At 32.1% G+C, this 27,629-nt stretch overlaps 1 protein-coding gene across 4 annotated transcripts in view; it reads left to right on the forward strand.

Annotated features, from left to right (window-relative positions):
* Positions 1-27,629, forward strand: part of VPS35L (VPS35 endosomal protein sorting factor like) — a 112,286-nt gene that overhangs the window by 37,297 nt on the left and 47,360 nt on the right. For all 4 annotated transcript variants that reach the window (XM_074280929.1, XM_074280928.1, XM_074280931.1 and 1 more), the window contains 14 exons: positions 755-851; positions 2,091-2,138; positions 4,979-5,072; positions 8,481-8,558; positions 9,215-9,337; positions 13,546-13,592; positions 15,350-15,461; positions 16,492-16,608; positions 20,772-20,825; positions 21,736-21,816; positions 22,970-23,032; positions 24,109-24,194; positions 25,054-25,134; positions 26,755-26,818. In XM_074280929.1, the coding sequence (XP_074137030.1) occupies positions 755-851; positions 2,091-2,138; positions 4,979-5,072; positions 8,481-8,558; positions 9,215-9,337; positions 13,546-13,592; positions 15,350-15,461; positions 16,492-16,608; positions 20,772-20,825; positions 21,736-21,816; positions 22,970-23,032; positions 24,109-24,194; positions 25,054-25,134; positions 26,755-26,818 (1,145 nt within the window). The remainder of the gene's footprint in view (positions 1-754; positions 852-2,090; positions 2,139-4,978; positions 5,073-8,480; positions 8,559-9,214; positions 9,338-13,545; positions 13,593-15,349; positions 15,462-16,491; positions 16,609-20,771; positions 20,826-21,735; positions 21,817-22,969; positions 23,033-24,108; positions 24,195-25,053; positions 25,135-26,754; positions 26,819-27,629) is intronic.

The raw sequence follows: 27,629 nt of genomic DNA on the forward strand, positions 1-27,629 counted from the left end.
GAATGTATATATATGTACATTGTAGAAATGTAGAAAATATAGAATGCCAAAAATAGCTCAATATAACATCTTTTAATTTCAGGCAGCTATGATTAGCTATTGTTCTTTGCTTTCAATGCTTTTTGAATTTTTCTTATTGATGAATATGTACCAAATTTATCACTCTAATCTGTCACCAAGTGCTAGGAACAATGGCAGAAAAATCCTCTGCAAACATTTGTTGCTTTAAAAACTAATTAAATATCTCTCTTTTGGATCAGTTTCAGAAGTAGCTAGGTGCCATTATGTTTTGAAAGATAATTTAAAATGAACAATTACACATTATTTGTTCTCTCACAGAAATCTTTTTTCAATGATTTGTAGTGATGTTACTGAGATTCCAGGTGAGTAAAATATTAATATACCAGTATTGGAGTTTCCTATCTAGGTTTAATTCCAAAAGGCCTTGGCATTTTTGGCTAATGTGATTCTTTAAAAAGTTGAGATTTTATTTTAAGCTGTTAAACATATTTCTTAAATACTCCAACCTTTCAGAATGTGCTTCCCAGTTTGAGTTGTACAAAATCATTTATTTGTGGGTATAGAACACATTTGTATCATTGGAGGAAGAAGAGAGAAGAGGAAATAAGAATATTAAAATTCCGTATCACAGTTCTATGTTTCATGGCAAAAGTTTCACTGTTATAGAGTGTTCAGTGCAGAGATCCCATATCTAGGAAAAAAATTCTTACAGATGTTTACTTTTATGTTACAGATCACTTTTCTCCAGAAAACGTAAATGACACGGCCAAAGAAACTTGCTTAAATTGGTTTTTCAAGATTGCTTCAATCAGGGAACTTATTCCTAGATTGTATCCTTTTTTTCCCTATCATTTATTTTTTGTCTTTTTTAAAATTAAAACTTTTTATTTTCAAAATGTATGCAAAGATAAGTTTCAACATTCATCCTTGCAAAACCTTGTGTTCCAAATTTTTTTCCCTTTCTTATCCTCATCCCCTCCCCTAGACAGAAAGTAATCCAATGTATGTTAAACATGTACATCTCTTCTGTACACATTTCTACAATTATAATGGTGCACAAGAAAAATCAGATCAAAAAGGAAAAAAAAATGAGAAAAATGAAATGCAAGCAAACACAACAAAGAGTGAAAATACTATGTTGTGATTCACACTTGATCTCCACAATCCTCTCTCTGGATACAGTTGGCTCTTTCCATCAAAACTCTTTTGGAAATGGCCTGAATCATTTCATTGTTGAAAAGAGCTATGTTCATCAGAATTGATTTCCTGGTGACTTTAAAGATAGATTTAAAGGTTCGGTTCTGTTAACAGCAGTCATATAATAAATATTCTGTGGAAAATTGTCCATAGTTTGTTTGAAACTAGTTGGTTTGTTAGTTTGAAAAATAAGAGAACATACCAAATTAGAAGCTCTTTGCCTTTTAATGAAGAATATTACTCTTATGCTAACTGAATCTTAATTGTGTAGTGCATTACAATAGTTTTAATTATCAAATCCCCACTTTCTATTTTATTTCAGAATGTAACTAGATAACATAATTTTCCATGTTTATTTAAAATTTAACTTTGCAATTTAGAAAACAGAATGTAATAATAGTAATTGCTAACACTTGCATAATATTTTGAATTTGTCAAACACTTTACATTTATTATCTCTTTTGATTCTCACAACAATTTTATAAAGTAAGCATTTAGTTGGGTAGCTAGGTGGGTAGAGTAAATACAAAGCTGGGCCTGGGGTCAGGAAGACTGACTCATCTTCCTGAGTTCAAATCACACTTACTAGCTGTGTGACCCTAAGCAAGTCACTTACCCTTTCATTTGCTTCAGTTTCCTTATTTATAAAATGAACTGGAGAAGGAGATGGCAAATCATTCCAAATGGAGTCACAAAGAGTTAATCATGACTGAAAACAACTGAACATCAACAAAAAAGCATAAAATACAAAAAATGTCAGCCAAATGGGAAATAGTGTCATTGTTTTAATTCATAAATAGTTTGGTTTTCTCCTCCTTTTCTACCAAGGAGGATATATCATAAGTATTTTTTCCTTAAACATTTTGTTGTAGCTATGTGGAAGCAGCCATCCTGAACTGCAACAAATTTTTGTCCAAAACGTAAGAATAGGGCCAGATATGTAGAGCAGTAAAAATTCTGAATCATAGTATTTTAATTTTGATGTTTGTTGAGGCTGTTATGTTGGCTATAGTTCTACTTTTAGTAGTGATAGTATAATGTTTAGAAACATGGCCAAATACTAAATAGACTATAAATTGAGTATGGGAACTACATATGGTATGATGTACAGCCTAGATTTCTAATAAATTTTTATTGATTTTATTTGTTATTCAGCCTAACTGGGTTAAAGTTGGATCATAGTATATTTGATATAGTTTTTTAGGATGATATTGATGCTCAAGAAATACTTAATAGTGAATGATAACTTCCCTGGATAGGAAAAACCAGAATCATAGAATAAAGCCATCATTAGTTCTATTGACTAGGATCACCTTGTAAATTAAGCCTGATAAACAAGTTATAGTATATTGTATCCAAAAAAAGAAATGGACTCAGTTTAAAGGAAGGGAATGGGAAAAAAAAATAATACTTAAAGAGAAGGGAAGTAGAGATGGAAAGAAACTAATAAAGTTGTGAAATTGAGATGAATCTTTTATATAAGTAGTTTATTGAATTTATTCTAGTTGGAGAGCAGTGATAGAATGATATCAATTTATCAAACACTTATAAAAATCTATTTTGTGCAAAATACTGTTTAACTTGATTAAAGTTTGGTGATAAAAATGGGGCACAAAATGTTTGATGGAAATTAGAATATAATGATTGCTATAGAGACATCTGTACAAAATGTCATTAAATTTTATAGATGGAGAAGGCTATTTAATTTAGGGAGGTAATCATTCAAGATTGTATGGAGGACATCCAATTTGGGTTTTGAAGGAACTGAAGTATTTCATCAAGTATAGATGGGAGCGAGTGGAGTATATTTCCAGCTTAGGGACAAATTATAAGAATGCATAGAGGTGGAAGAATGCAAGGTAGGATTGTGGAAAAGTGAAAGTCTAGTTTAACTGGAAAATTGAATTCCTGAAGTGGAATAGCTGAAAGCCTGGAAAAGTGGGTTGGAGCCAAATTATAAAGAGCTCTAAGTGCCAGGCTAATGAATTTATAGTTTTTCCTTTATTCTGGGGGAAGCAGTTAAGGAACTTTAAATAACAAATGATTAGATGTGTGCATTAGGAGGATTATTTTGGCAGCTGTATGAAGAATGGATTGGATAAGGAAGTAACTGAAGACAAATATAATAGTCTTTCCAGAGTCTGGACTATGTTGGTGTCATTGTGAATAAAAGGAAGAAGATATTTGGGAGAAAATGTTGAGGTAGAATCAATAAGACTTGGCAATCTGTTGGATATTGGGGATTAAGAAAGAGAAGAGTCAAAACACTCTTTTTGACAGTGGCTTGGAGCTTTCTAGTTTAAGTGATTGGGAATTTTAGTGCTGCCACAAACAGAAATAGGAAATTATTGTTGGTTTCTCCTGACACAGGAGAAAATGTCAGTAGATGGGCATAGATTGAAGAGAGAGAAGGAATGATTTGGACAATTAGGTTTGAGGTGTTGGTTTTGAGCTATTTCTATGGATATCCAAAGAGCAAGTTGGAAATGCAGGCATGAACTCCTGAGAGATGAGGGCTAACTGTATAGAAGTTAGTCATCTTCATAAAGAGGTGATTATTGAAATCAATAGGTATTTCTTTAATGCCTGCTACATTCTGAACACTGTGCTAACAGTAGGGATGCATGATTTTGCCAAAGGACAGAATAGAGTCTCTAAATAGAGAAGAATCGAGGGCTGTGGATAGAGCATTTAGAATTAATTTAGTGAATCAGAAGAGGAACATGAATGAAAGAAATTGAGAAGGAATAATTGAGGCAGGAAGAGAACCAAGGAAGATTTGTATTATAGAAGCTTAAAAAGAGGAATAATCAGTAGTGTCAAATACAACCAAAAGACCAGAGGACTCTGAGAAAAATGACCATTGAAATTTGTAATCAAAAGATCATTTGTTTATTTTGAGAGAAGAGTTTTACTTGAGTGGTTGTAGATGAAAGCCAGATTACTGGGAGTTGGAGTGAGTTGAAGTAAAGACAAGTGAGTATAGGCCAATTTAAAAAAAATTAGTTTAGTGGTAAAGGAAAGGGGAGGGAAGATGACAATATTTTGAAAGAGATAACAGGGTTAAGGAAGAGTCCCCCACCTTCATCCCATCTTGACACAGGAGAAAATGTCAGTAGATGGGCATAGATTGAAGAGAGAGGGAATGATTGATAAAACAAAATCTTGGAAGAGACAGGGACAGGATGAAAAATACAAGTGGAAACTTTAGGTAGGGCATGGAGGAGGACCATCTTTCCCTTAAAGACCACCAAGAAGGAAAGAAGGAGAAAAGATGCCAAGTTTTGACATGAAGGGAGGGAAGAAAATCTCAGAAAAGTAAAATTCTATCATCTCCTGGTATAAGGGTAGAGTTGGAGACTTGCAAAAGGAAAAAGGATTGCAATCAACACGGAGGAGGAATGTGTACAAAAATGTCTTTTAAAAGTCTTAAGCTAGGAACAGCTATGTGGTGCAGTGGATAGAGCACCAGCCCTTAAATCAGGAGGACTTGTTTTCAAATGTGACCTCAGACATTTAACACTTCCTGGCTGTGTGACCTTGGGCAAGGTACTTAATCCCAATTGCCTCTGCAAAAAAACAAACAAACAAAAAAATATAAAAGTCTTAAGATATTGACCTTAATTGGTCCCCAAACAACTTCTGCCTAGCTGCTCCACTTTGTTGAAAATTTAAATAAGTCTTAGATTTATATTCTGAAAAAATTATATCCTTAAATCTCTGTATAATATTGACTTTTTTCTTCTTTTGCTTCTAACAGAGGAATTTCAGAATGTCTCCCAAGACTGACATGCATGATTAGAGGAATTGGCGACCCTTTGGTTTCAGTATATGCCAGGGCATATCTGTGCAGGGTAGGCTTTGACTTAATGAATGCTATTTAAAATGTATGTATGTATGTGATGTTTCCTTAAATGCTCACATGTCTCCTTTTCTACCACTTAATAAGACATTGAAAGAATGACTTTATTAACTGCTAATTGTAGTGAATGAATTTTCAACAGAAGACACTCCTTAAGCCATGGCTGTTGTTTAATCTCACAATAGTCTAATTTGATTAACTAATTAGATAAGATCATAAATATCAACTTTTTTTCAGGGTTAATTTTTTTCAGTTCTTTCTGAATTGGAAGGCAAAAATAGAATGCTAAAAATTATAAATCATCATTAGATTGACTTTTATCGACACAAAAAACATTTCAAAAACCCAACAACTTTTATTTGATGTGTTCAAGAAGGGACTTGGGAACAACTTGATCATTGGCACTTGCAAAGTATGGAGACTACCTTTAGAACATTATGTGACAGGTAGCAAAATTTGTCGCAGCACTGACACTGTGCTTTACTTGTTTCAGTTTGACAATCTGATTGGGATTATGGGTTGATTAAGTACTTGAAAACCCTTTAGTTTTTGAAGTATTGAAATAATTCAGTTTCCATTTGGAAACTGCCAGGTTTCTTATTGTTCAGTGAACAAAGGTTAATGGTTTATAAACATCAGTATTCCTATAATAGTTCTAAAGGTCTGTGATTACATGATAAGGATACTTTCTCTAGTTCAATTCAGTAAGCACTTATTAAGTATTAAGACTTTATGTTAGGTGTCTTGTGAACAAAAGCAAAAATGAAACAGTCTCTGCCCTCTGAGGAGTTGATATTCTATTAATGGAGGTGATAGCCCCATGTTGCTTTGGTAGATATATGGTTTCATTGGTTTCTTTGGCTAAATATATTCATTCCCTGATACTTAAATCTTTTTATGGTGAACTTCTTAGAATTTAACTTGGCTGGGTCTAGCAAGGCCATGTTCAAAATTATTCTAGTATCATAGAACCTGCCCCAAATTGTATTTGGTTGCCTTTGAAAATTCAGAGTTAACTGCTAAGTCAAGTGGAAGCATCACAGTAATGTTGCTATCAGCATTATTAGCTTTTAAAACAAACTAGTGAGCATTAAAAAATACTTTGAGAATAAAGCTATAGTTTGTTATTAAATCAAATAGATTGTCTATAGGTTTTTATTCCTTCTTTTCCCAGGATACAATATTCATATGGTCTCTTAATTGGTAACAAAAAAAAAAAATCAGATAATCTCAATTACCTTCAAAATAAATGAGATATGCACTTTATAAAGACCTTAAAAGATTAAAAAAAATACTGATAATAGAAGATACAAAAAATACTTTAAGCCTGGGCTTTTTTCCCTCCATAATATATCGATATATCTCTACACATTTAAAGCATGTGGTATATTTTTATAAACTACTTAGAAATGTGATATATACACAATGTTTTCTTCAACGCTTATGAGTTTTGAATCCCTTAATCAGTCAACATTTACTTAGCACTTATTATTTGCAAAGATTGTACTAGGCTTTGTGGCAGGGTGGCAGTTAATTACAATAAGTTAATATATTTTAAATGATTCTTCTTGTACCTTAATGCTATTTCTTGCTTATGAATAATTAATTAGGTGGGGAGAACCTTGTTCTTTCAAATTTATATTCTCTTGAAGAAAGAAATGAGGAAGGTTGGCAATGATAGCATTACATACAAACTATCTTTTATTAGTCAGTAGTGGCTGTAACTTTAAAATGTTGCTTCTCAGGAGTGAGAGGCTAGTGATGAAGGTACTGCCTTTGATATTATCCTAATAAATGTAGGATCCTCACGTTGTGTAGATATAAAGGTTTTTTAATATTGAGTGTAAGTGATAGCCCATTAATTCATGGAGGAATAATCTGAGACAGATGTAGAAAGCCCTAGTGGGAGATGAACATGCTATCAGTGCCCTATTGAGGAAAAGTGATCCTCACCCAAAACATAGTCCAAGCTGCTCATTTACTTTCCTTGGGAAGAAATAAACAAAAGATTTGAGTGGGTAGCATGGGGAGTGGGTGTGGGGAAGGGACTGTTTATAAAAGGAAAGTATGATTAACTTTTCTTTTGAGTCGTTATCTCCTTCTCCTTTTCTTGTGCTACTTGTCCCCAGTTCCTTTCTTTGCTGCCTCTGGTGCCTAACAGATAATTATTCCATCCTCTCTGGTATGATTAAGTCGAATGGGAGGCAGTCAAAATACTATGTAACTTGGTGTAACATTTCTCTTTAGATCCTTTTACTCAGAACTCTTATTTTCAACATTTCACTTTTTATATACATTATTCATAATGGCTAATTTGACTTGATGATCACCCTTTCTCAGGTGAGTTCAAAGTGATTTACAGCCTTTGTCTCACTAAACATTACCATTCTATTGTTTTGAACACCCTTTCTTCCCAGAAGTTTTTTTTTTTTTTTTTTTGTCACTACATTTTAATGATAAAAATGGAGTTTTCAAATTGCTTTGATTCCCAATTTTATTAACTACTTTTATGTGGCATAATCTCACTTTCATGTAGGTTTTTGCCACTGCTATTATTTAATCCCACACCTTTCCCCATATATTTAACACACATTTATTACATACCTTATAATTAATTAGCTTCTCTCTCCAACTACAAATGTGAAACTGCTGTTTTGAATAACTGATTCTTGTAATTATTGGATTTATACTGTAATATGTTTCACATTTTATTTTATGTTAAACATTGTTTTTTAAAAAGTAAAAATTTACTTCTTCATTGATGATTCTATAAGGAACTAATTTGGTGTTACAGAAGGAATTAATTTGTTATTTAAAGTGATCTCAAACTCCACCAAAAAACTATAGTGTTTTAGCATGGAAGTGACTTTGAATTCATAAAGCCTGTACCATTTAAGTGCAAGTTCTGGCTGATTATATCAAGCAAAAAACCAAAACAAACAAACAAAAAAACTTTAATGGTATAGACTATTAGAAAACCATTTTAGCTACCTTCTCACAGACTTAACCCAGAAGTTTGATCTCTAGGATTTGGTTAGATCCTTTTTTTTTGGGGGGGGGGAGGAAATGGGGGAAAGCAAAGGAAGGATTGCCATGGTAATTCACTAAAATGGTCTGTTAAAGCCTATCAGGGTTTGTAGTCTTACATCTGTGAAGGAAATAACCACAGCAGTGAAACATTATAAAGTAGAACTTGTAATGAAAACCTCTCTTAATTGATTGGTTATCTTCTAACAACTGAATGACATTTGTTATTTCTGTAGAGGGAGAGAATATCATAAATAAACTGAGCAGTATATTCTACTTAGGAGTTCTCTATTGATTGGTTCCTTAGACATTTATTTGTAAATATCAATTGCTAAAAAGTTCAAAAAATGATTTTACTTTTATTTGGCTGTAGGTTGGGATGGAAGTAGCTCCACATCTTAAAGAAAGTCTAAATAAGAACTTTTTTGACTTCCTGCTTACATTTAAACAGGTAAGAAAATTTAAAAAAAAAAAAAATCATTAGTTTTGTCCTTACTGTCTTCTGTCTGTTTTTATCCTCTTAATAGCCTTGTTATATATAATTCTAAGTTAAGTGAACTAAGTGAAGTTAGAAACTTTGGGCATATTTTTAATAGCTTTAACAATCTGAAAGAGAACTATGCAAAAATGCCCACCCAAGTATTCATTATTCATTGTTTAATTTTTCTCTTTGATATATTACTTTTTTATTCAGAAAAGTAGTTTGTGGTTATGTGTGTGTGTACACACATGTACATATGTATGTTTTTGTTCATTTGTTCAGTCATGTCCAACTCTTTGTGATTACTTGGATCATACTATATCCATTGGTTGTTTTTTTGGCAAAGATACTGCAGTATTTGCCACTTCCTTCTCTAGTGAATTAAGGCAAACAGAGCTTAAATGTGTTGTTTAGAGTCATGTAGCTAGGAAGTGTCTGAGATTGGATTGAACTCAGGTTTTCCTGATTTGGGGCCTTGCCTCTGTCCATTGAGCTATCTAGCTGCCCCATATAAATAGACATACTAATTTACATAAATAAATTTATCTTTATAATTTATTAATATGAAAGATACATATATTTATATGTGAATAAACATATATTTTATATGTTTGTGTTTTCTTTAGATTCATGGGGATACAGTTCAGAATCAGTTGGTGGTACAAGGGGTGGAGATTCCATTGTATCTTACTTTGTACTCTCCTGCTATTGATTGGATTTTGCAATGCATTGCTTATCATGCTCCTGAGGTAATTTCCTTATACAAATACTTTAAAATGAAAGTTCATATTTATTGTATTTATTTTTATATTCATAATTATTCTAAACATAAATATATTTAAATTCATAATTTTTTCTCTGAAGAAGGCATATTGTCAAAATCACTTTGACTCATCTTTTTGAAACATTTTTAATACTTTGCCTGGTGTTCAGGATTTGGAGTTATATTTGTCCCAAGAATGATATCGAAATTGAAAGTAATTTAAATACCATAATGAAGATGTTGCTATATTGATAAGGTCAATTTTCTTTAATTTTGGGATAATTGAAGATTAAAAATATAATAATAAATGTCAAGAGCTAAATTTCTCTTAGTTTTTCTTGTTTAATGCCAAGTAGAACTGATGAAAGTCTAATCACAGAAACCTTTCATGATTGAGAAGACTCAAGTCATAGAACTTTGTGAAGAAATGTTCCTTGCCACATAATCTTCCTCACCATCTCACTCTGAAGTGCTTTCTTCTTCCTTTAAACACCTAAAGTATTTATCATTATCACTAACATGATAATTATGTAGGGTTTCATGGCATTTTTGCTGTTATCTTGAAGAGTTACTTAACCTCTTTATTTTTACTTAACTTTTTATGTACTTGTTTTATTTTACCAATTTAATAATGAATCTCTGTGAATAGACTATTACCCACAGCATCTAGCCTAGTATATATAGGTTTCAAATAGATATTTGTTTAATTGAATTATATTTGGTTATTCTGAACTGAAGATTATTTTAGAGTATGTAGACATTCTTCCTCATCTTCAGTTTTCATTCTTTGAATTTTAATAGTGATTTTATTATAGAGAAATATGGCAGTCAATGTATTCAGGAGAGTATTTAAGATTGTGTTAAGTATTGTTGAAAACAAGAGAATTTTGTTTCTCATATGCTTTGAAGAAAAAGAAATCAACATAATTTATTCTGTGAATATTTTAGAGTCAACTACTTATGAGGCACTGTAGAGGAAATAATCATTACCTTTGCAATGGTCTTATTAATAGTAAGGGAACATACATAAACATAAATTATCATATTACATGATAAATTATGAGTGTAAAGTGAAAGAAGTACATAGTGTTAGGTTAAAATACATTGATAGAAAAAAATATTTTTGGATGCAGGTCATGTGGGATTGTAGGAAGATTAAAAAAGGCTTATTGGAGTATTAAAAAGAACAATATCACAAGGTATTCTGATTTTTATCTTAAGCCTGAATATTCTTTTTTTTTCCCCCTGAGGCTGGGGTTAAGTGACTTGCCCAGGGTCACACAGCTAGGAAGTGTTAAGTGTCTGAGACCAAATTTGAACTCGGGACCTCCTGAATTCAGGGCTGGTGCTCTATCCACTGCGCCACCTCGCGGCCCCAAGCCTGAGTGTTCTCAAAGGGTGTCAGTGGGAACTAGGAATAAATCTTTCCTGGGAAAGTCAGAAGTGACTAAAAATTACATCATTTGAATCATAATAAATTCTGATTTGGGGATCATTTAACTCTAAATGTGACATCTTAAAAAAAAAAAAGGTCATGTTTTACAAACACAAGAATAATACAGGTTGAATTAGAGCATCTTCAATATAAACCTGAGAAGTGGGTACTTTTAGTATTCCAGTTTTGCAGATGGAGAAACTGAAGTTGAGAGACTAAGTGTCTTGCCAAAGGTCATATAGATAGTAGTCATCTGAAGGTGGATTTGCACTCATCTTTTGCTGACTCTAAGATTTGTAGTTTATCCTATAGCATGATGACCCTTGCTGGTTCAAAGACAGAGACTTTTTTTTGTCTTTGTGTACATAGTACTGTGTACATAACAGGAACTTCATAAATATGTATTCATTTTAATTTAATACTGAAAAAGGTAAGTAGCTGCTCAAATTGAAGTTTACTATTTTAAAATAATGTAAATTATGCTTCCACTTGAGGAAAAATTTGATCCCGCAGATTTGAAATTATAAAACAGATAAACCAGGAGAGAATTACTTATTAAAAAAATTATTCTGGTTTTATGAAAGTTTTCACTAGTTCTCCAATTCTTCTATTCAAAATAGATTTAATTATACCAAAAAAGCCCCCCCAAAACAACAAAAAAAAACATTTGTGCCTACACCACATTTTGGGGATAGTCACTGACATTTGTCTAACTCTTTAAACACTTTATCTGTTACCCTGTGGGATAGCCACTATAGGTATAACCCCTATTTTATAAATGAAGAAAGTGAGGCTTGGTGAGTATCTCAACAAAATATGAAGTATAAGCCAAGGACAAATTGGCCAAACTGCAGATTTTACAGTGGTTTATCACTGCCAAAAGACTTCCTTAAATCATAGTTTGGTTTGAGCTAATATTTATCTTGCCAAAGGCAATCAACTTTGTCATTTTTTTTTAGATGAAGAATCTTTGGCAAATAGGGCTACAATCCAGACATAGCTTTTTGGCTGTATTTATGCTTAGAGATATTTGTATTTCCAGAAAAAATTCAAATGCTTTCATAATCCCTAAGAAGGTAGCTAAATACATCCATATTTTATTCAAAGTTGTGAAAGCATATTATTCTCTTTATGCCCAAAATGATTCAAATTACACAATATGCTCTTTTAGAAGTGATGTATCAAGTCTTCATCCTCCATGAAGGCATGCAAAGAAACTAAGCTTACTATCTTCTCTTCCTAATTGGAACTCCCCAGAAGCTAGTTGGTACTTTCTGAAGTGCTTAATTCAAATGTGGATACTTCTAGTAAAAGTCATATTTTATAGCAGTAGCCTTAGTTAATCCCAGGTAAGTACCAGATTACTTAGTGTTATTTAGGAGTCAGCTGAGGATAAGAAGCAGAATTTAGGGAGGTATACTAGGAAAGGGATGAATCTTTTGATGTATGATTTAATAAGGATATCTACTCCTTTTCTTTTTTTTTATTTTATTTATTTAGAATTTTTTTTCACAATATATATACATGAGTAATTTTTTTTATATTATCCCTTGTATTCATTTTTCCAAATTATCCCTCCCTCCCTCCATTCCCTCCCCCCGATGACAGGCAATCCCATACATTTTACATGTGTTACAATAAAACCTAGATACAATATATGTGTATAAATACCATTTTCTTGTTGCACATTAAGTATTAGATTCCGAAGGTATAAGTAACCTGGGTAGATAGACAGTAGTGCTAACAATTTACATTCACTTCCCAGTGTTCTTCTCTGGGTGTAATTATTTCTGTCCATCATTGATCACCTGGAAGTGAGTTGGATCTTCTTTATGTTGAAGATAACCACTTCCATCAGAATACATCTTCATACAGCATTGAAGTGTACAGCAATCTTCTGGTTCTGCTCATTTCACTCAGCATCAGTTGATGTAAGTCTCTCCAAGCCTCTCTGTATTCCTCCTGCTGGTCATTTCTTACAGAGCAATAATATTCCATAACCTTCATATACCATAATTTACCCAACCATTCTCCAATTGATGGACATCCATTCAACTTCCAGTTTCTAGCTACAACAAAAAGAGCTGCCACAAACATTTTGGCACATATAGGTCCCTTTCCCTTCTTTAGTATTTCTTTGGGATATAAGCCCATATCTACTCCTTTTCAGTGTAGTTCAACAAATAATATACTTTGAGTTTTGGTAGGAGAGATGGGACAGCACTTTAGACAATTTTGCTTACTTCATAGTTGTCTAAAATGAGTCTTGGCAACACTATTCAAGATTTTTTCTATTTTCCTGTTGGCTGACCCTTCTCTTAGAAAATACTTAACTTTTTTTTTTTTTTTTTTTTTTTTTTTTTTACAGTGACTATTTTAAGGTCAATTTTCTTAAGAGCTTTTCAATTATTCAGTATTCAACAAGAATTTGTTATGAGTCTCCAGCGAGTTAGATACTATTTAGAACCAATGATTATCAAAATGTATATAGAAGATTTTCCACTGAGTGCATGTGGAATTGGCATCCAATTAATTTTCCCCTTTATTCATGAGGAGAATTGTGGGAGGGAAGTCATTAGGAAGAATAGGATAGGGAGAGAGGAAACAACAAATGAGAGAATTAAGGTAACTGTTTCTGAAAGAGATATAGGATTTCAAAGCTTAATTATACTTAAAATACTTAATTATCCTAAAACTTTACTATAAAGAATGGTTCATTTGGTTAACTTACCTCAAAACTTTTATTATTATTCACTTAGGTTCTACTTACTGAAATGATGGAAAGGTGTAAGAAACTAGGAAATAAGTAAGTATTCTGTCATTCTTAGAACATGAGTCAGACTATTCTGAGGCAGGTCTAGTTGTACACATGCTTGCAGAAGGGCTGTTTGAAATTCTTCCATCTGATCAACCAGAAGCAGTTTTCAAGACTATTAACCTTTTTTTGATTGTCCTTAGAAGATATCAGACTTTATTGTTTTTCCTCATTGCCATTTTAGAGAGGGTAAGCAATCATTCTCACTTAATTTAATTAGAAAGAGAAGTCATTCATTCAGAAACTTAGCCTTTTCTTCCTACTTAATTAAGAGACATGCATAGAGGCAACTGCTTTTCAATGTCTAGCAGATAGAATAAGAAAGTATGGTTTGTATGCTCTGCCTTGCATTTTGGTTATTTTGTGTTTATTAGAAAAGCCTTTTGCTCTGTTTTATGAAGCTGTACAGTCTAGTTCAATAGCCATTTAATGAGCACCCACTATCTTGGTGCCAGGTGCTATTTAGGATAAGAGAGAAGTACTAGACATGAGCTCTGATCTTTAGGATTGGATTATCCAGTTGAGGACTCAAGAGTTAAACATGTTAAACAGAGAATAGTATATAATGGAGTGTAAGATTGGGTGTCATATTGTGTGGTCTAAAGATAGGGAGTGCCCTAGATCAGAGCAAGGAAAACAACTGCTACTATGCTGGTGATTTTCACTAGTGTAGATACTAGATGAGGGAATTCCCTCCATCAGTGCAGATTGGCACCTTGTCTACAATTCAGAGAGCTCTCTAGATTAGCGAGATATTAAGTAATTTATCCAGAACTGCAGAACTGGTATATTTTAGAGGTGGGATTTGAATCCAGGGATTGCTAGCTTTGACTCTTACTCTATATCCATCATGCCATGTTTCCTTTCATCAGAGTAGGGAGAGATCAGAATAAATGTTCATAGGATTCCTGTTTTTCCTCCAATGCTTAAACAGAATCTGCAGTTGCTGCCAGTAAATGTGACTGAGGGTCATATAGTACTTTTGACATGTTAATTTCTCAAAAACACTTGAAAAGTTTGTAAATAATATCTCCACTTTATAAACTGAAGCAGTGAGAAATTAATAGCACAAGTTCATGTGGTAGTTTGAAGCCACAGCCAAAGGAAGACTTTGATGAAAAATATTTTTTATAAGTCACTTATCCAGAGTCACACAGCCAAGAAGAATTTGAGGCTGGATTTGAATTAGTTAGTTGTATATAGTTGTGTATACTGTATGTAAAATTGTTAATTGCTTTTATTTTAATAATATTGTTTTGATAAATTCTTCTATGAATATAGGGTTCTCGCAAGAGAAGGATTTACTCTACATTATAATTTTGATTAAAGTTTTTGTAAGTTTGGAAATTGGCATCTTGGAAAAAAACATGGGAAGAATCTACTATGATAGGGGAAATTATTAGACATTTATTAATTTAGTTTCCTTGTCACCATGGATTTATTTGTTCACACATGTAGAAACCAATTTTTTTTTTTTTTTTTAGTAGCAATAAAGTAATGTGAATAGAAATTGGAAATGGGAAAGGTCTTTCTTTTTGATTTATCTAGCTTCTATTTTCCTTTCTGTTAGCCTCCTTCTTTCCCTTCCCCTTTCTCTTCCTACTTCCCCATAAAGTGAGACAAATTTCTATATCAACCTAAATATGTTTTAAATTGCTGTCAGTAATTTATTAAAGCCCTGTAAATTGTAAATTAAATTGGCTTTGATTGATGGGAAGCAATGTTGATTAGTGTAATGTTTCTTGCAGTGCTTTGCTGTTGAATTCTGTGATGTCAGCATTCAGAGCTGAGTTTATTGCTACAAGGGCTATGGATTTTATCGGCATGATTAAAGAGTGTGATGAGTCTGGATTCCCCAAGGTAGGCTTTTGACTTAATGTTTAGTGAGAGAACAAATAAGCAGTATGTAATTGATAACTCACTGGAGAGAGAATCAAGTGTTGTAGGTAACATAGTCCAAAAAGAATATAAATATAGTATCTATTTCTGGTAAAAAAAAATTAAAGATGATTTAGAGATTGAGATTGATGTATTATATGTAATTGCTGTACATCAGGCATTCTAATACTAAATTTTCTGGAATAACTCTCCATGGAATAATTTTGTAGACTTTAGTCCTAGATTTTAAAAACATTCTACGAACAAGTAATCCTGAAAGACCATCCAGTAGAATATTTTATCTATTAGAGCAGAAGGAAATAGAATGGCCTTTTTTTTAGTTTTTCATTTTCTATCAGAGATTTAGAAATGGGTATTTGTAAAGGACTGAAATTCTAGAGAAGTATACGTGAAACAAGAATACTTACAAGGTGTTAACTCAGTGGAATTGATGAGATAATGGTTTTCTAGTTCACATATATTTAGTATGATATAATTATGTAATCATTCTAGTTTGATATAATAATGTAATCACTCTATTTGGCACATACTCAGTATGCTGTAATGATATAATTGTAATAGGGTATTTAAGGGCTGAGAGAACTAGGAATACAGTCAGTCAGAGTGAACAGACTGTGAAGGAGACAATAAAGATTTCAGACTCTATTCCTGACTATCCTCGTGGTGACTATCCTGCTGAGACCAATGCCCATCCGGAGGACTTCCAGAAAGCTAGCCTGGACATTGCAGACATTCAAAACAATAACCTTGGGAGTTATTAATTAAATTACTTCCATTTAAAAAGCCTTACATGTCTGATTTAAATCCCAGGGTTTAGAGAGGGAAGGATGTTCCTGTCATTTAGTTGCTTATTTATATAAAAAACAGAGATCCAGAGAGGAAGTAGCAGAGCTGGGGTTTGAACATAGATCATCTGACTCTGAAGGTAGTATTTCTTCCTTTATGTCACATTGTCCACCAAGAGTAACAAGATGATTTGATATTTCTTCAGCATCTCCTTTTTCGCTCATTGGGATTAAACTTGGCTTTGGCTGATCCTCCTGAGAGTGATCGACTTCAGATATTGAATGAAGCCTGGAAAGTTATTACTAAATTGAAGAATCCACAGGTATGTTACTAGTCAAGACAGCAAATCTACTTTTAACCATGCTCTACAGCATATATACATTTTTTCTTGAAAAGATATAATTATAAAATTATTTTCATTTCTATTTTTAGAAGAAATGCAAATCTTTAATTATTCTTGAGCTTTTTATATAGATATGTTATCTGTAGGTGTTAATTTGATTTGTGCCTATGCCCATATAGTCTGTGCCATAAAACCATGAAAGCTCTAAAAAGTATAAAAAATATGTGTATGGTTAAAGGCTTATCTGTTTACTTTAAGTGAATGGCAGTCTGTGGATTAACCATTGGTAACTGAGCATAAATTAGTATATAATCTATCAGTTGTGCTTTTATATAAATATTTATTAAAATAGCAAACATGTATATAATTACCATTTTATTGACATTTGTTTAAATAATATAATATAAAGATTTTATTTAAAATCTTTATGAGGATGAGAACTGGTACCACTGGGTTGGGTAAGAAGGTTTCTTTAAGCAACCTGGTAAGCTCCCATGGCTTGCTTTATTGGTGTTGGATTTAGTATGATATGGACACTTGATTGGTTTAGCCTGTTGCAGATCAAAACTTCCTATTTCATAAGATTTGTCAGTCCTGTTAGGTGGCATTATGGGGATGTGCTAATCTACCTGGTGAGGGAGAATTTTTAAGCATACTTAAGCATAAGTAATAAAGAGAGAATACAAAATAGACAATGTTGACTATCAAAAGTATAAAGCTTTTGCATGAAAAAAATTAATGAAGACACTGAAGAAAAATAGTAGAGTAGGAAAAAATTTTGTCTCACAGGAAGTTTGACATATGAAATATAGAAGGAATTTACACAAATATTTAATACAGATTAATTTCTTAATAAGTGATGGAAAGATACAACTTCCTTCTTCTTTCCCTCACTTCCCTTCATTCTTCCCCTCTTCCTTTCTTTTTTATCCTTCATCCCTTCTTTCCTTCTTTGTCTTTTGCTTTTACATCACCTTTATTTTCTTTTTCCCCTTCTCCTTTCCAGAGAGCCAAACTTTATAACAAAAATAAAATATTAAGGGGAAAACGCAGTTCAATATGTCAGTGGAGTCTGACAGTATAAGTATGTTCTATACTCATATCCTCCCACTATCCAAAGAAGAGAGGAAGGTGCATTTTCTCATTTCTTTGAGGCCAAACTTGGCTAGATGTAATGACACAATATTTAAATTTGCTGATTTCTTTTGTATTTACATTGTTGTATTTTGACAAAGACACTTTACTCCAGCTTCTGGGCCCAGGAATCCTTTCCATCTTCATTACAAAGTCTTTTTCAGTTCTGAATCCATGTGAAGATTCAATCTTGGGGGAGTCTCACCATCTGCCAAAAAAGTTAGGATCTTTTCCTTGCACACTTTGTATCTTTTCAATTCCATAATGGCAAAATTAGGGAAAATTATTCAAACCTTAGGTTTTGGCTCATGTCTAGGGACTCTCCAAAATGAGGAGTAGAAAGGTACTTAATGTATAATATAGATCAAGTATAGGACAACTATTTAATCTCTTGTACACAAAAGAAATGCTTAATGAACTTAAGACTCACAGTACACATTGACATAAAAAGTTAAACAAGCAGCAGCAGTAATATATCTACTATTATGCTTTGTCAGGAGTTTGATATTTAAAATATTAAGATATGATACTGTATATAGGACTAACAAATAATCATTTTACATTTTACCTCAGGTCTGGCACTATTCAAACATTTTTCTCCAGGTCTATGTTTTCTGGTGAGCCAGACCAGGACTTGGGCTTGTCCTTCTCCTTCAAGAAATACTATAGTAAGTGTAGGGGGTATCTCTGATAATGCATCTAGTATCAGATGAAGATCTTAGGAACTCTGACATCACAGACTCACAAGAGTGCCTCTAAGGGTAGAAGTGCCCATATTGGGATTGCTGTGTGGTTACATATGCCCAAAGAAGGAAACATATCACAGAAAAAACAACCAGAGGTGTGGAACAGTTGCCATCCTGCCAGGGTGGAAAAGGCTACCCCTTTCTCAACTCTTACAGGAAGTCTCAAGAGTTACATGATGCAACCTGGAGGACGAGAATGAACTCTGCTTTAGAGCTGTCTCTCTACTCTCCCTACACCAGTGCTCACTGGATGGAGAGAGAATCAGAGAACTACCACCCAAGTTTAGGCAAATCTCTTGAGAAAACATTCTCCGAGTCACTAATGGTAAAAGAAATGCAAATTAATGAAAATAAAGACAAAAGCAGTGTGAGAGAGGCTCTGGGTATATACACACATTGTTGCATTCTTGGTGGAACTATGAAATGGATCCAGTTGGTTTAGAGTTAAAATTGGAATTATGCAATAAAATGACTAAATTGTCCATCCTCTTTGATCTGAAATTCCACTATTGGGAATATATTCCAAGAAAATGAAACAGAAATAGTGGTCTACTACATGCCCAAATATTTGTAGCAAATTTTTTTTTTTTTTTGTGGTAGCAAAAAAACCCAGAAAACAAAGTGGATGCTCCTTCAAAGAAAATGACTAAAAGATATATGGAATATTAATATGATGGAATATATTGAATAGAAAGAAATGATGAAAGTAGGGAATTGAAAGAAACTTAGGAAGATCTGTATGAACTGATACTAGTTAAAATAAATAGAACCAAAGGAACAATATGGAAGTTGAATTCTGAGTAGTATAAAAATCAATAAAGTTACCTGAGAAGAGATAATGAATTATATTTCTTGTTTTAAGGCAGATAGATGGGGGACATTAGATGGAATGTTGTATATATTTTTAGACACAAACTGCATAAAATGTTTTTTCTTAATTGTCTTTTTTTGTTACAAAGGAAGATTGTGTTAGGAGTTGTGTGGGGAAACTATGGTGTAAACAAAAAAATCATAAGTAAAATGAATTTTTAAAGAGAGAATTTAAAAAATTTCAGCATTTTGACACATAATTTAGGACTTTCTTTATCAAACTTTAGCTATTAACAACCCCTCTGTCATTCTAGTTGTGTCTCAGGTGGAGGAAAACACTTTTCATTTAGTCAGAAGCAGTCCTGGATGTGTACATAGTTCTAGTTCTGTAGGGCTTTGGAGCAGTTGTGGTATCAAATGTCCTATATTGGCAGCTCTACTAGCCTTCTATCAATTAAATCTTTGAATTTTATTTCTATTTTCCAACTTTTAGAACAAATCTTCAATTACCTGCTTATCAGAAACAAGGGGCTAATTTGTCTTTTAAACATTTCTGATTATTTCCTGGAATATAATATTCTCAACTCATATTTTTTAAATGAGATTAAAAACTATTTTTCTTGCATGCTTCCTTTATCTTCTACTGTCACAAAAAAGGAAGAGAAAGATTTGTTGTTATATACCACATTTTCTTGTGACTGTATTTCCAATCATACATTTCCTCATAACCAGTCTTATTATAAAATTCATTTAAATTTTCTTCCAGAAGAGAGTTGAAATTTTCAATTAGTTTCTTTACTAAACTCTGTCAGCTTTTATTTTATAGCAAAAATCCAATGACACATATTACTTCTTAAAATATGAGAGTTTCTTTCTGTCACATTTTAAAGACATCATAGAGATATGTGGATTCCTCTATAATAATTAAGAGGAAGATTCATCCAATTCCTGAAAAGATGGACATCTGTTTTATTAAGGTTTTCATTATTGAAAAGAATACATAATAACTAAACAACTTGGAGTCACATCTTGAAAAATGATAGATAACAAATACACTGTATTTTGTATGAATGTATATGAATATATTTTGTAAATATGGTTAATCAAATCTCTCTATAAGTGCTTCTAAAAATAGAATTTGGCAATAGGCAAAATATAGTTGTGATAGCTTATAAATAAATTGGGGAAAATAAGATATTCACATAAAAAATAACTGGTAGCCATACAAGGCAATACCTAAGTGCTGAAATGGTAGGTTCAGAGCCATAAAAGTTCATATGAGGGAAAATTTATCATGAGGTAGTGATACTAGTATTACTCTGAACTGTTTTCTGTATAGGAGGACATGAGTATACTTCATACTTACTTGGATATTGGTAATGATTGAATTCAGTGAATCTCACTATTATATAGCTAGTGCTTGTTATAAAAATAATTTACATTTTCTTGTAGGACTATATTAATTGTGCTGAAGTATGGGTAGAATATACGTGCAGGCATTTCACGGTATGTGACCATTCTAAAATTTTTAAAAAAACTTTCTTTTTTCCTGTTTTACTAGAGGTATTCATGCTTTTTCATAGTTACAAGAAAAAGTCAGATTAGTGCATTGTAATTACATGTAATTGTTAGTAGTAGTATTTTATTACAGTTCTAAACAAAAGGCATTTATTTAGCATCTTACTATGTGCCTGTTCTAGTGAAAGGCAAAAAGCTGAAAATATTGTCCCTTTCTTCAAGAAGCTTGAAAACAACATATATTGACATGTATAAATATGAAATATGTGCAAAGAAGATATCAAGTAATTTTGGAGGGAGCCACCGGCAGCTGAAGGATCAAGCTAGACCTTTTATAGTAGGGTGGCACTTGGGTTGGACTTTGAATGAAGCTAGTGATTTCAAGAGGTGAGGCTGGGGCAGCAAAACACACTAACTCCCAGGGATGCCCTTTACAAAGGCATAGAAACAGGAGATGGAATGTTGAATTGGGAAATGAGCAAGGAAGTCAGTTTGGCCAGACCATAGAGTATGTGAGGAGGAGTAAGGTGAAATTAATCAGGAAAGAAAAATTAGAACCCAGTTGTCAAGGACTTTAAAAGAGCACTAGAGAAATAGGGTCTTTTTTTAATATTATGCCTGAAGAGAGAGGCATGGCATCCATCAGAATCTTTGAAAATGGATTAAAATTGGTTTTCTGGGAGAGCAAATATATTGTTTAGTTATGGATATCTTTCCAGATGATTTGTAGGAATTCCATACCATCATAGACAAGTGATATGATTTGTATTTCTTCTTTTAAATTTCATCTTCAAAGTATATTTTGGGAGAAATGAGTTATGGGTTCTTTTGTGTGCTCTTTTGTTAGTAAAATTTTCACAAATTGTTGTTCACTGTGTGTAATTTCCCCCCCATATAGAAACGGGAGGTCAATACTGTTTTAGCAGATGTCATTAAACACATGACTCCTGATCGGGCATTTGAAGATGCATATCCACAGGTGACAGAATTTTTTCTTTGTTAAGTTTCTTCTTATAAAACTGAGTTATCATGAAATGAATAGCTTACTATATTCAGAACCAGAAAGCTTTTGTTGGTCAAAAATTAGTTTATGTAATGACATAATGGCCCAGAATTTATATCTGAGATTGATTTTGAATTTAAATGAATAATAGAAAGCTCTAGAGAGAGGATCAGTTATGGGCTGGCCTTAAATGACTTGAGGTCCAGCTAAGTGAGGCATTGGCTAGAGTACTGGGCCTGGAGTTAGGAGACTCATCTTTCTGAGTTCAAATCTAGTCTCAGATGCTAACTATGTGACATTAGACAGGTTACTTCACCTGTTTGCATCAGTTTCCTCATCTGAAAAATGACTAGAGAAGGAAAAGACAAACCACTCCAGTGTTTTTTGCCAAGAAAATCCCAAATAGGGTCACAAAAATTTGACATAACTAAAATGACTGAAAAGTAACACACATGATCTTTGAGATCACCATTTAAAGAATTCTCTTAGTATTTTTATTTCAAATACATTGTCCATTACATTGTTAAAAAGGTCAAACCTAATAACTCAAACTGTTAAGCAGCTGAACTTTCTAACATTTAACCTAGTAGAAGTGTTGTTACAGTGTTTTGTTCTGGTGCTTTTCCTTTTAAATCATGTAAAATGAAAATTTCCCCACTTCACTCCCAATGAATAAAAACTGATTTTCTCTTCCTCCCATTCTCTGCTCCCCAATTAAAAAAAAACAAAACTTAGATTTATGTTTAAAAAGTAGTTTTTGAGATATGTTTGGGAATCAATTCACATTATACCAGTTTTTTGCCTCCTTTTGGTTCTATGGTCTTTGACAAACAGAATTGTTATATACAATTTTGACCCTGAGAACTATTGCAATTTCCTATAATATAAGATGCTATTATTTTCATTGTTTAGTTTACAAGAGTTTTAAGTGATAAAGTTTTGAAACTATGAAGAAACCAAAGTTAAAACAATTGATTTCTTGAACCACATCCTTTTTTATCCAAAACTAATTTCTTTTATTTCCAAATTAAGAATATGTAATATATATATATATGCGTATATATGTATACACACATTCAGTATATGTGTGTGTGTCTATTAAATAAAATATGTACATTTTGTTTTTTAGCTTCATTCAATAATTAAGAAAGTTATCGCCTACTTTCATGATTTTTCAATTCTTTTCTCAGTGGTAAGTGAAGATTTTAGATTATTTTAGTTTGTCTGTATATATGTGTATGTGTGCATTTATGGATGCATCTAGCAGTGTCCTGAAAACTCTAGAATAATTTCTTACCTTCCAGAACAGTAGTTTAATTTTGTCTTCTGCTGCTATAATTTACTTTGGGTATAGCTGTCTAAATGAATCCTCATTATTACATTATTTGGAGGAAAGCTGCATTAATGGGATTTCTCTAATTAGCATTAACATCAGACAAAATGGTAAAGGAGGAAAGTTCATTTTCAGTCTTTTTCTACTTCTGTTTTATGCTTGTCTTTTACTTTCTTATGTGTTTATTTCCTCTCTGCTCAAAAACTGCTTCTTCTCTACTCAGAATTTCACTGTGGTATCAGATCCAAGCTCCTACTCTTGAAGAAATGCTCCCTTAACTCCTAAATAATTTCTCCCTAAACTTCTGTTTCCTTGAGTCAACTGATCACTGTTTTTTGGTTGTTTTAGGGAATTTCCCTCACTGAAACAATTTTCCCTAATGTAAGAATTCTTTGTGTGTGTGTGTGTATGTGTGTGTGTGAATTTTTAACTTGTTAAAAATGTCCTTTAGGATGCGAATTTAATTTAAATTTCACATTTAATACTTTAGAACAGGGGTTCTTAACCTGGGGTCTGTGAACTTGTTTTAAAAAAAAAATTACACAACTATATATCAATTGATTTCCTTCTGTAATCCCATATGTTGTATTTTATGTTTTTAAAATTATTCCTCTGAGAAAGGGTCATAGGCTTCACCAGACTACAAAAAGGTTAATGACACACACAAAATTTGAGAACTCTTTTTTTAAAGTGAAAAAATGTCATTGCTACTTAAATTTCCATATAGACTCTTTATTTACATTGAGTAGAACATTAGGATTCTCTTCAGCACAGTTTAGGAAAGTGTGATTTATAGATTTTTCTTTCAGACAAGAACATCCTTGAGTCACTATAGATAGACAGGAATTAATCTTGTTTTTTTAATCTTCAGTGAAATATTCTTAAAAATTCTTTCCAGTAATCCATATTAATTAGATATGCTTGGTTATTTTTAGGAGAAATTCTTGCCATTTCTGGATATGTTCCAAAAAGAGAATGTCCGAGTGGAGGTTTGCAAGTGCATTATGGAAGCCTTTATTAAGTAAGTATGAAAGCATTCTTGAGTCAAATGTATTAATGAAAAAAATGTATTTTTGCATTTATTATTCTTTGCATTTACAACATATTCTATATGCTCAATTATAATAGTTTACTATTGTTAATAGCCTTACTATTATCAGATAATTTTTGAATGTGAAACTTAGTTCTACAGTTCTGAATTAACTTGTTTTTAAATCAAAAAGTTCCTCTCCTTAATACCTTGAAAGCACCACTTATATTATGAATTTAATTTATTATTTTCTCTTAGCTCTGTATGTTCTTGTAAAGGCCAGAATATTTAAGTAATTATCCTGATTATTCTATGACCAGATTCTATTCTCAAAAATGAATGACTTTTTTGTGGCAGAATTTACACCATTATTTGGTACCTTATTTGTGAAATAACAATTTTTTATGATTAGGAAGGAATATAAGTACTCTAATTTACATAACTTTGCTACAATAATTTATCTTTATTACTTCTTATGTAGATCGAAATTATACATTTACTTGATAGTTAATGTTCAAAGAAAGAAAATATGTTGAGGATACCCCAGAACATATTGACAATATATTTAAAGGGCTGATTTTCAATTTATTCTTTTCAAATTTTCAGCATATATGAAGTAGTAAGGTTGTTACTTGAAAAAACAACTAACCTCCTCCCCCCCAAAAACCCAAACAAACAAGACCTTGTCATTAACTAGTACATTGATCCATTTCTTCTGAAAATTAGGTAAATGCCCTTTTGTAAACAAATAAAAGGTTTTCATTTTTTGACCTGACATTATGCTTTTTCATTGTCTTAGAACATTCCAGTGCTCTCTGTAGCTTTTACCTTTTATCTTTAAATTTTTTAGACATCAGCAAGAACCTACCAAGGATCCTGTCATCCTGAATGCTTTACTGCATGTTTGTAAGACAATGCATGACTCTGTGAAGTAAGAGCCCATTCAGATATGTGAATCATTGATTTCTCATGTGGTGAATCTTAAATTAGATATCCCAAGAGTTCATGTTAGAAAGTTATTGGTTTAAAATGCAACCCTGACTATCTTCATGCATTATACCTTTGTTTAGCTCATTTAGATTCTCTCTGTCAAAGAGCTAACTCGGGTATTTTGTTGCTTTTGCTGGAAATGAAGTCAACGGATAATCTTTGATAAATGAAAGACAGATATGAAATAGCAAATGGTTTTTTAAGTGATTAAAAAAATAGCCTGTTATGTTTCAGTGAACTGAGATGAAAAGCTTTTGAGAGTCTTCTTATAACAGCAGGTAACAGAACATTTATCCAATAATATATCATTTTAATTAAAACTCATTACCAGATAATTATTTCAGATTCAGACAAAATATTGGAATTGTTCAAGTGAAGGACAGCTTTGTTCTGTAGATTGTCTAGACTGGAGTCTGAAAGAGCTGCTTTCATCACAGTTAGGAGGAAGAATCCTTTCAGAATTCTGTGGAAAGAGCCAAATAATCACTTCTGCCATTTTTTATTTGTTTTTTAAGTCAGTTATCACATTGTGGGTCCAGTTAAGTGGAGGAAGGGATTTAAAGTTCTGATTCCTGAGATTTTTAAATCACAGAAATGTAATCACTGAAAACTGATATGAATTTCAAGTAAGGAAATTGGTTGGTTTATTATTGTATGCTAAAAATGAATTTCTTTAATTAAACTAAATCAATCAAAATTTGGTTGTTTTAGAAATTGCTACATATTTATGATTTTCAGTATCTTACAAATCATAGTGTTACCATTCAGAATATTGATAGTATTCACTTGGGAGAAAAATGGAAGCAGGAATTGTGTAGTGTAGAAGTGAGAGAAACACATAATATCATTAATAGAGATCTGTAGAATAGTGAAGCCCTTGAATTTGAATGTGAATGGATAAAAATAAAAATGAAGCAACAAAATAACCTCATGAAAGAAGAAATTATGTTCTCCATGTGAAAAAATTCTTCCATCTCTCTCACCCCTCTTTTTGTTTAGGGGCTTAAATAAGGGTTTAGGGGCTTAAGTGAGGGTTTAAATATCTTCCTTTCCCTTTCTCCTAATTTTATTTGTTTTTCTCTCAACCTTTAATATAGCTTCATAAATATTTATAGATTGACCTAAAAATACACACACACACATATATATATGTACAAATATAAATATGTATATTGCTATATAAACTTGAGGGGAAATCTGTATATGTATATGTATATATATTATATATAGTCAAAATAATCTATTTCAATAGACCTATATAGTCAAAATTTCTCATGATGAGTCTTTTTTAGTTATATTTTTATTAGCTTTTACATTTTAAAGAATGCTTTTTGTTGTACAAAATTTATATTACAAAGGAATACCAATAAATGTCACTTGAGAAATATGAAATTCATTTTAGTAAAATTATCTTCAGTTAAATAGAAGAAAAAATGTCTAGCTTGTGATTAAAAAGCCAACCAAGTTAAAATTTTTATAATTGTGTTTTTTAACTTTTAACATATTTACATGAGAAAATGAATTGTTTCCATTGTCAGTAATGTAAATCCATTATTTACAGTGCACTTACCCTTGAGGATGAAAAGAGAATGTTGGCAGTTTTAATTAATGGATTTATAAAAATGGTAAGTGGTGGGGAGAGTCGAAGTTTAATATATTTGAAAAGTGTATGTATGTATATATATGTGTGTGTATACATATTATAACATGTATATATGTATATATACAAATGCATATATACATATACACATGTATACATACATACACACAGAAAAAAATCATAACTTTTTCTGTTTTTGCTGAATTTTGTTTAAAAGGAAATTTTCTCTATTTTTGTTAGAATTATTTGAATATTCCTTAATCAGTGTAAGTATCTTATCATCATTTTGATTTATATTTTGTTAAGTTCCCACATGTACTAGACATGTCCTCTCTTTGATAAGGTAACTTTGAGATAAGTCACTAGTTAAGTTTGAAAATGATATCATGCTCAGAAGCAGGCTTGCTTATAGGAAATGAAATATCAAATTGAATATGGATAATAAGTTGGATTCATGAACCCATATTAGAAACTGTAACAATACATTTTATTATCCCCTTGATTTTTAGATACTCATTTATAATGTAGTGTTTATAGTTTTGCTTTGCTTTTTCTGGAAGTCACAGAAACTAATATAAAGAAACAAGAAGCATTCCATGGAATTCTAACAGCCATGTTGAAGACACCAATATTAAATTTCCCTTTGGATAAAGATAGGGAGAAAGAAATGTTTGACTTTCCTGAGGAGTCTTACTGGCCGTATAATCATATATCCAAAGATGGGAAAAGGAAGAAACTTCTTTGATGAGAAGTTTCTTTTCACATATTTACTTGGTATCCATGAGCCACCTAGAATATCAGCCCTATTAGGATTGGGAGAGTTTTAATATGATTCT

Source organism: Sminthopsis crassicaudata, chromosome 1, assembly GCF_048593235.1.
Source record: "Sminthopsis crassicaudata isolate SCR6 chromosome 1, ASM4859323v1, whole genome shotgun sequence".
NCBI classification, from domain to species: Eukaryota; Metazoa; Chordata; class Mammalia; order Dasyuromorphia; family Dasyuridae; genus Sminthopsis; species Sminthopsis crassicaudata.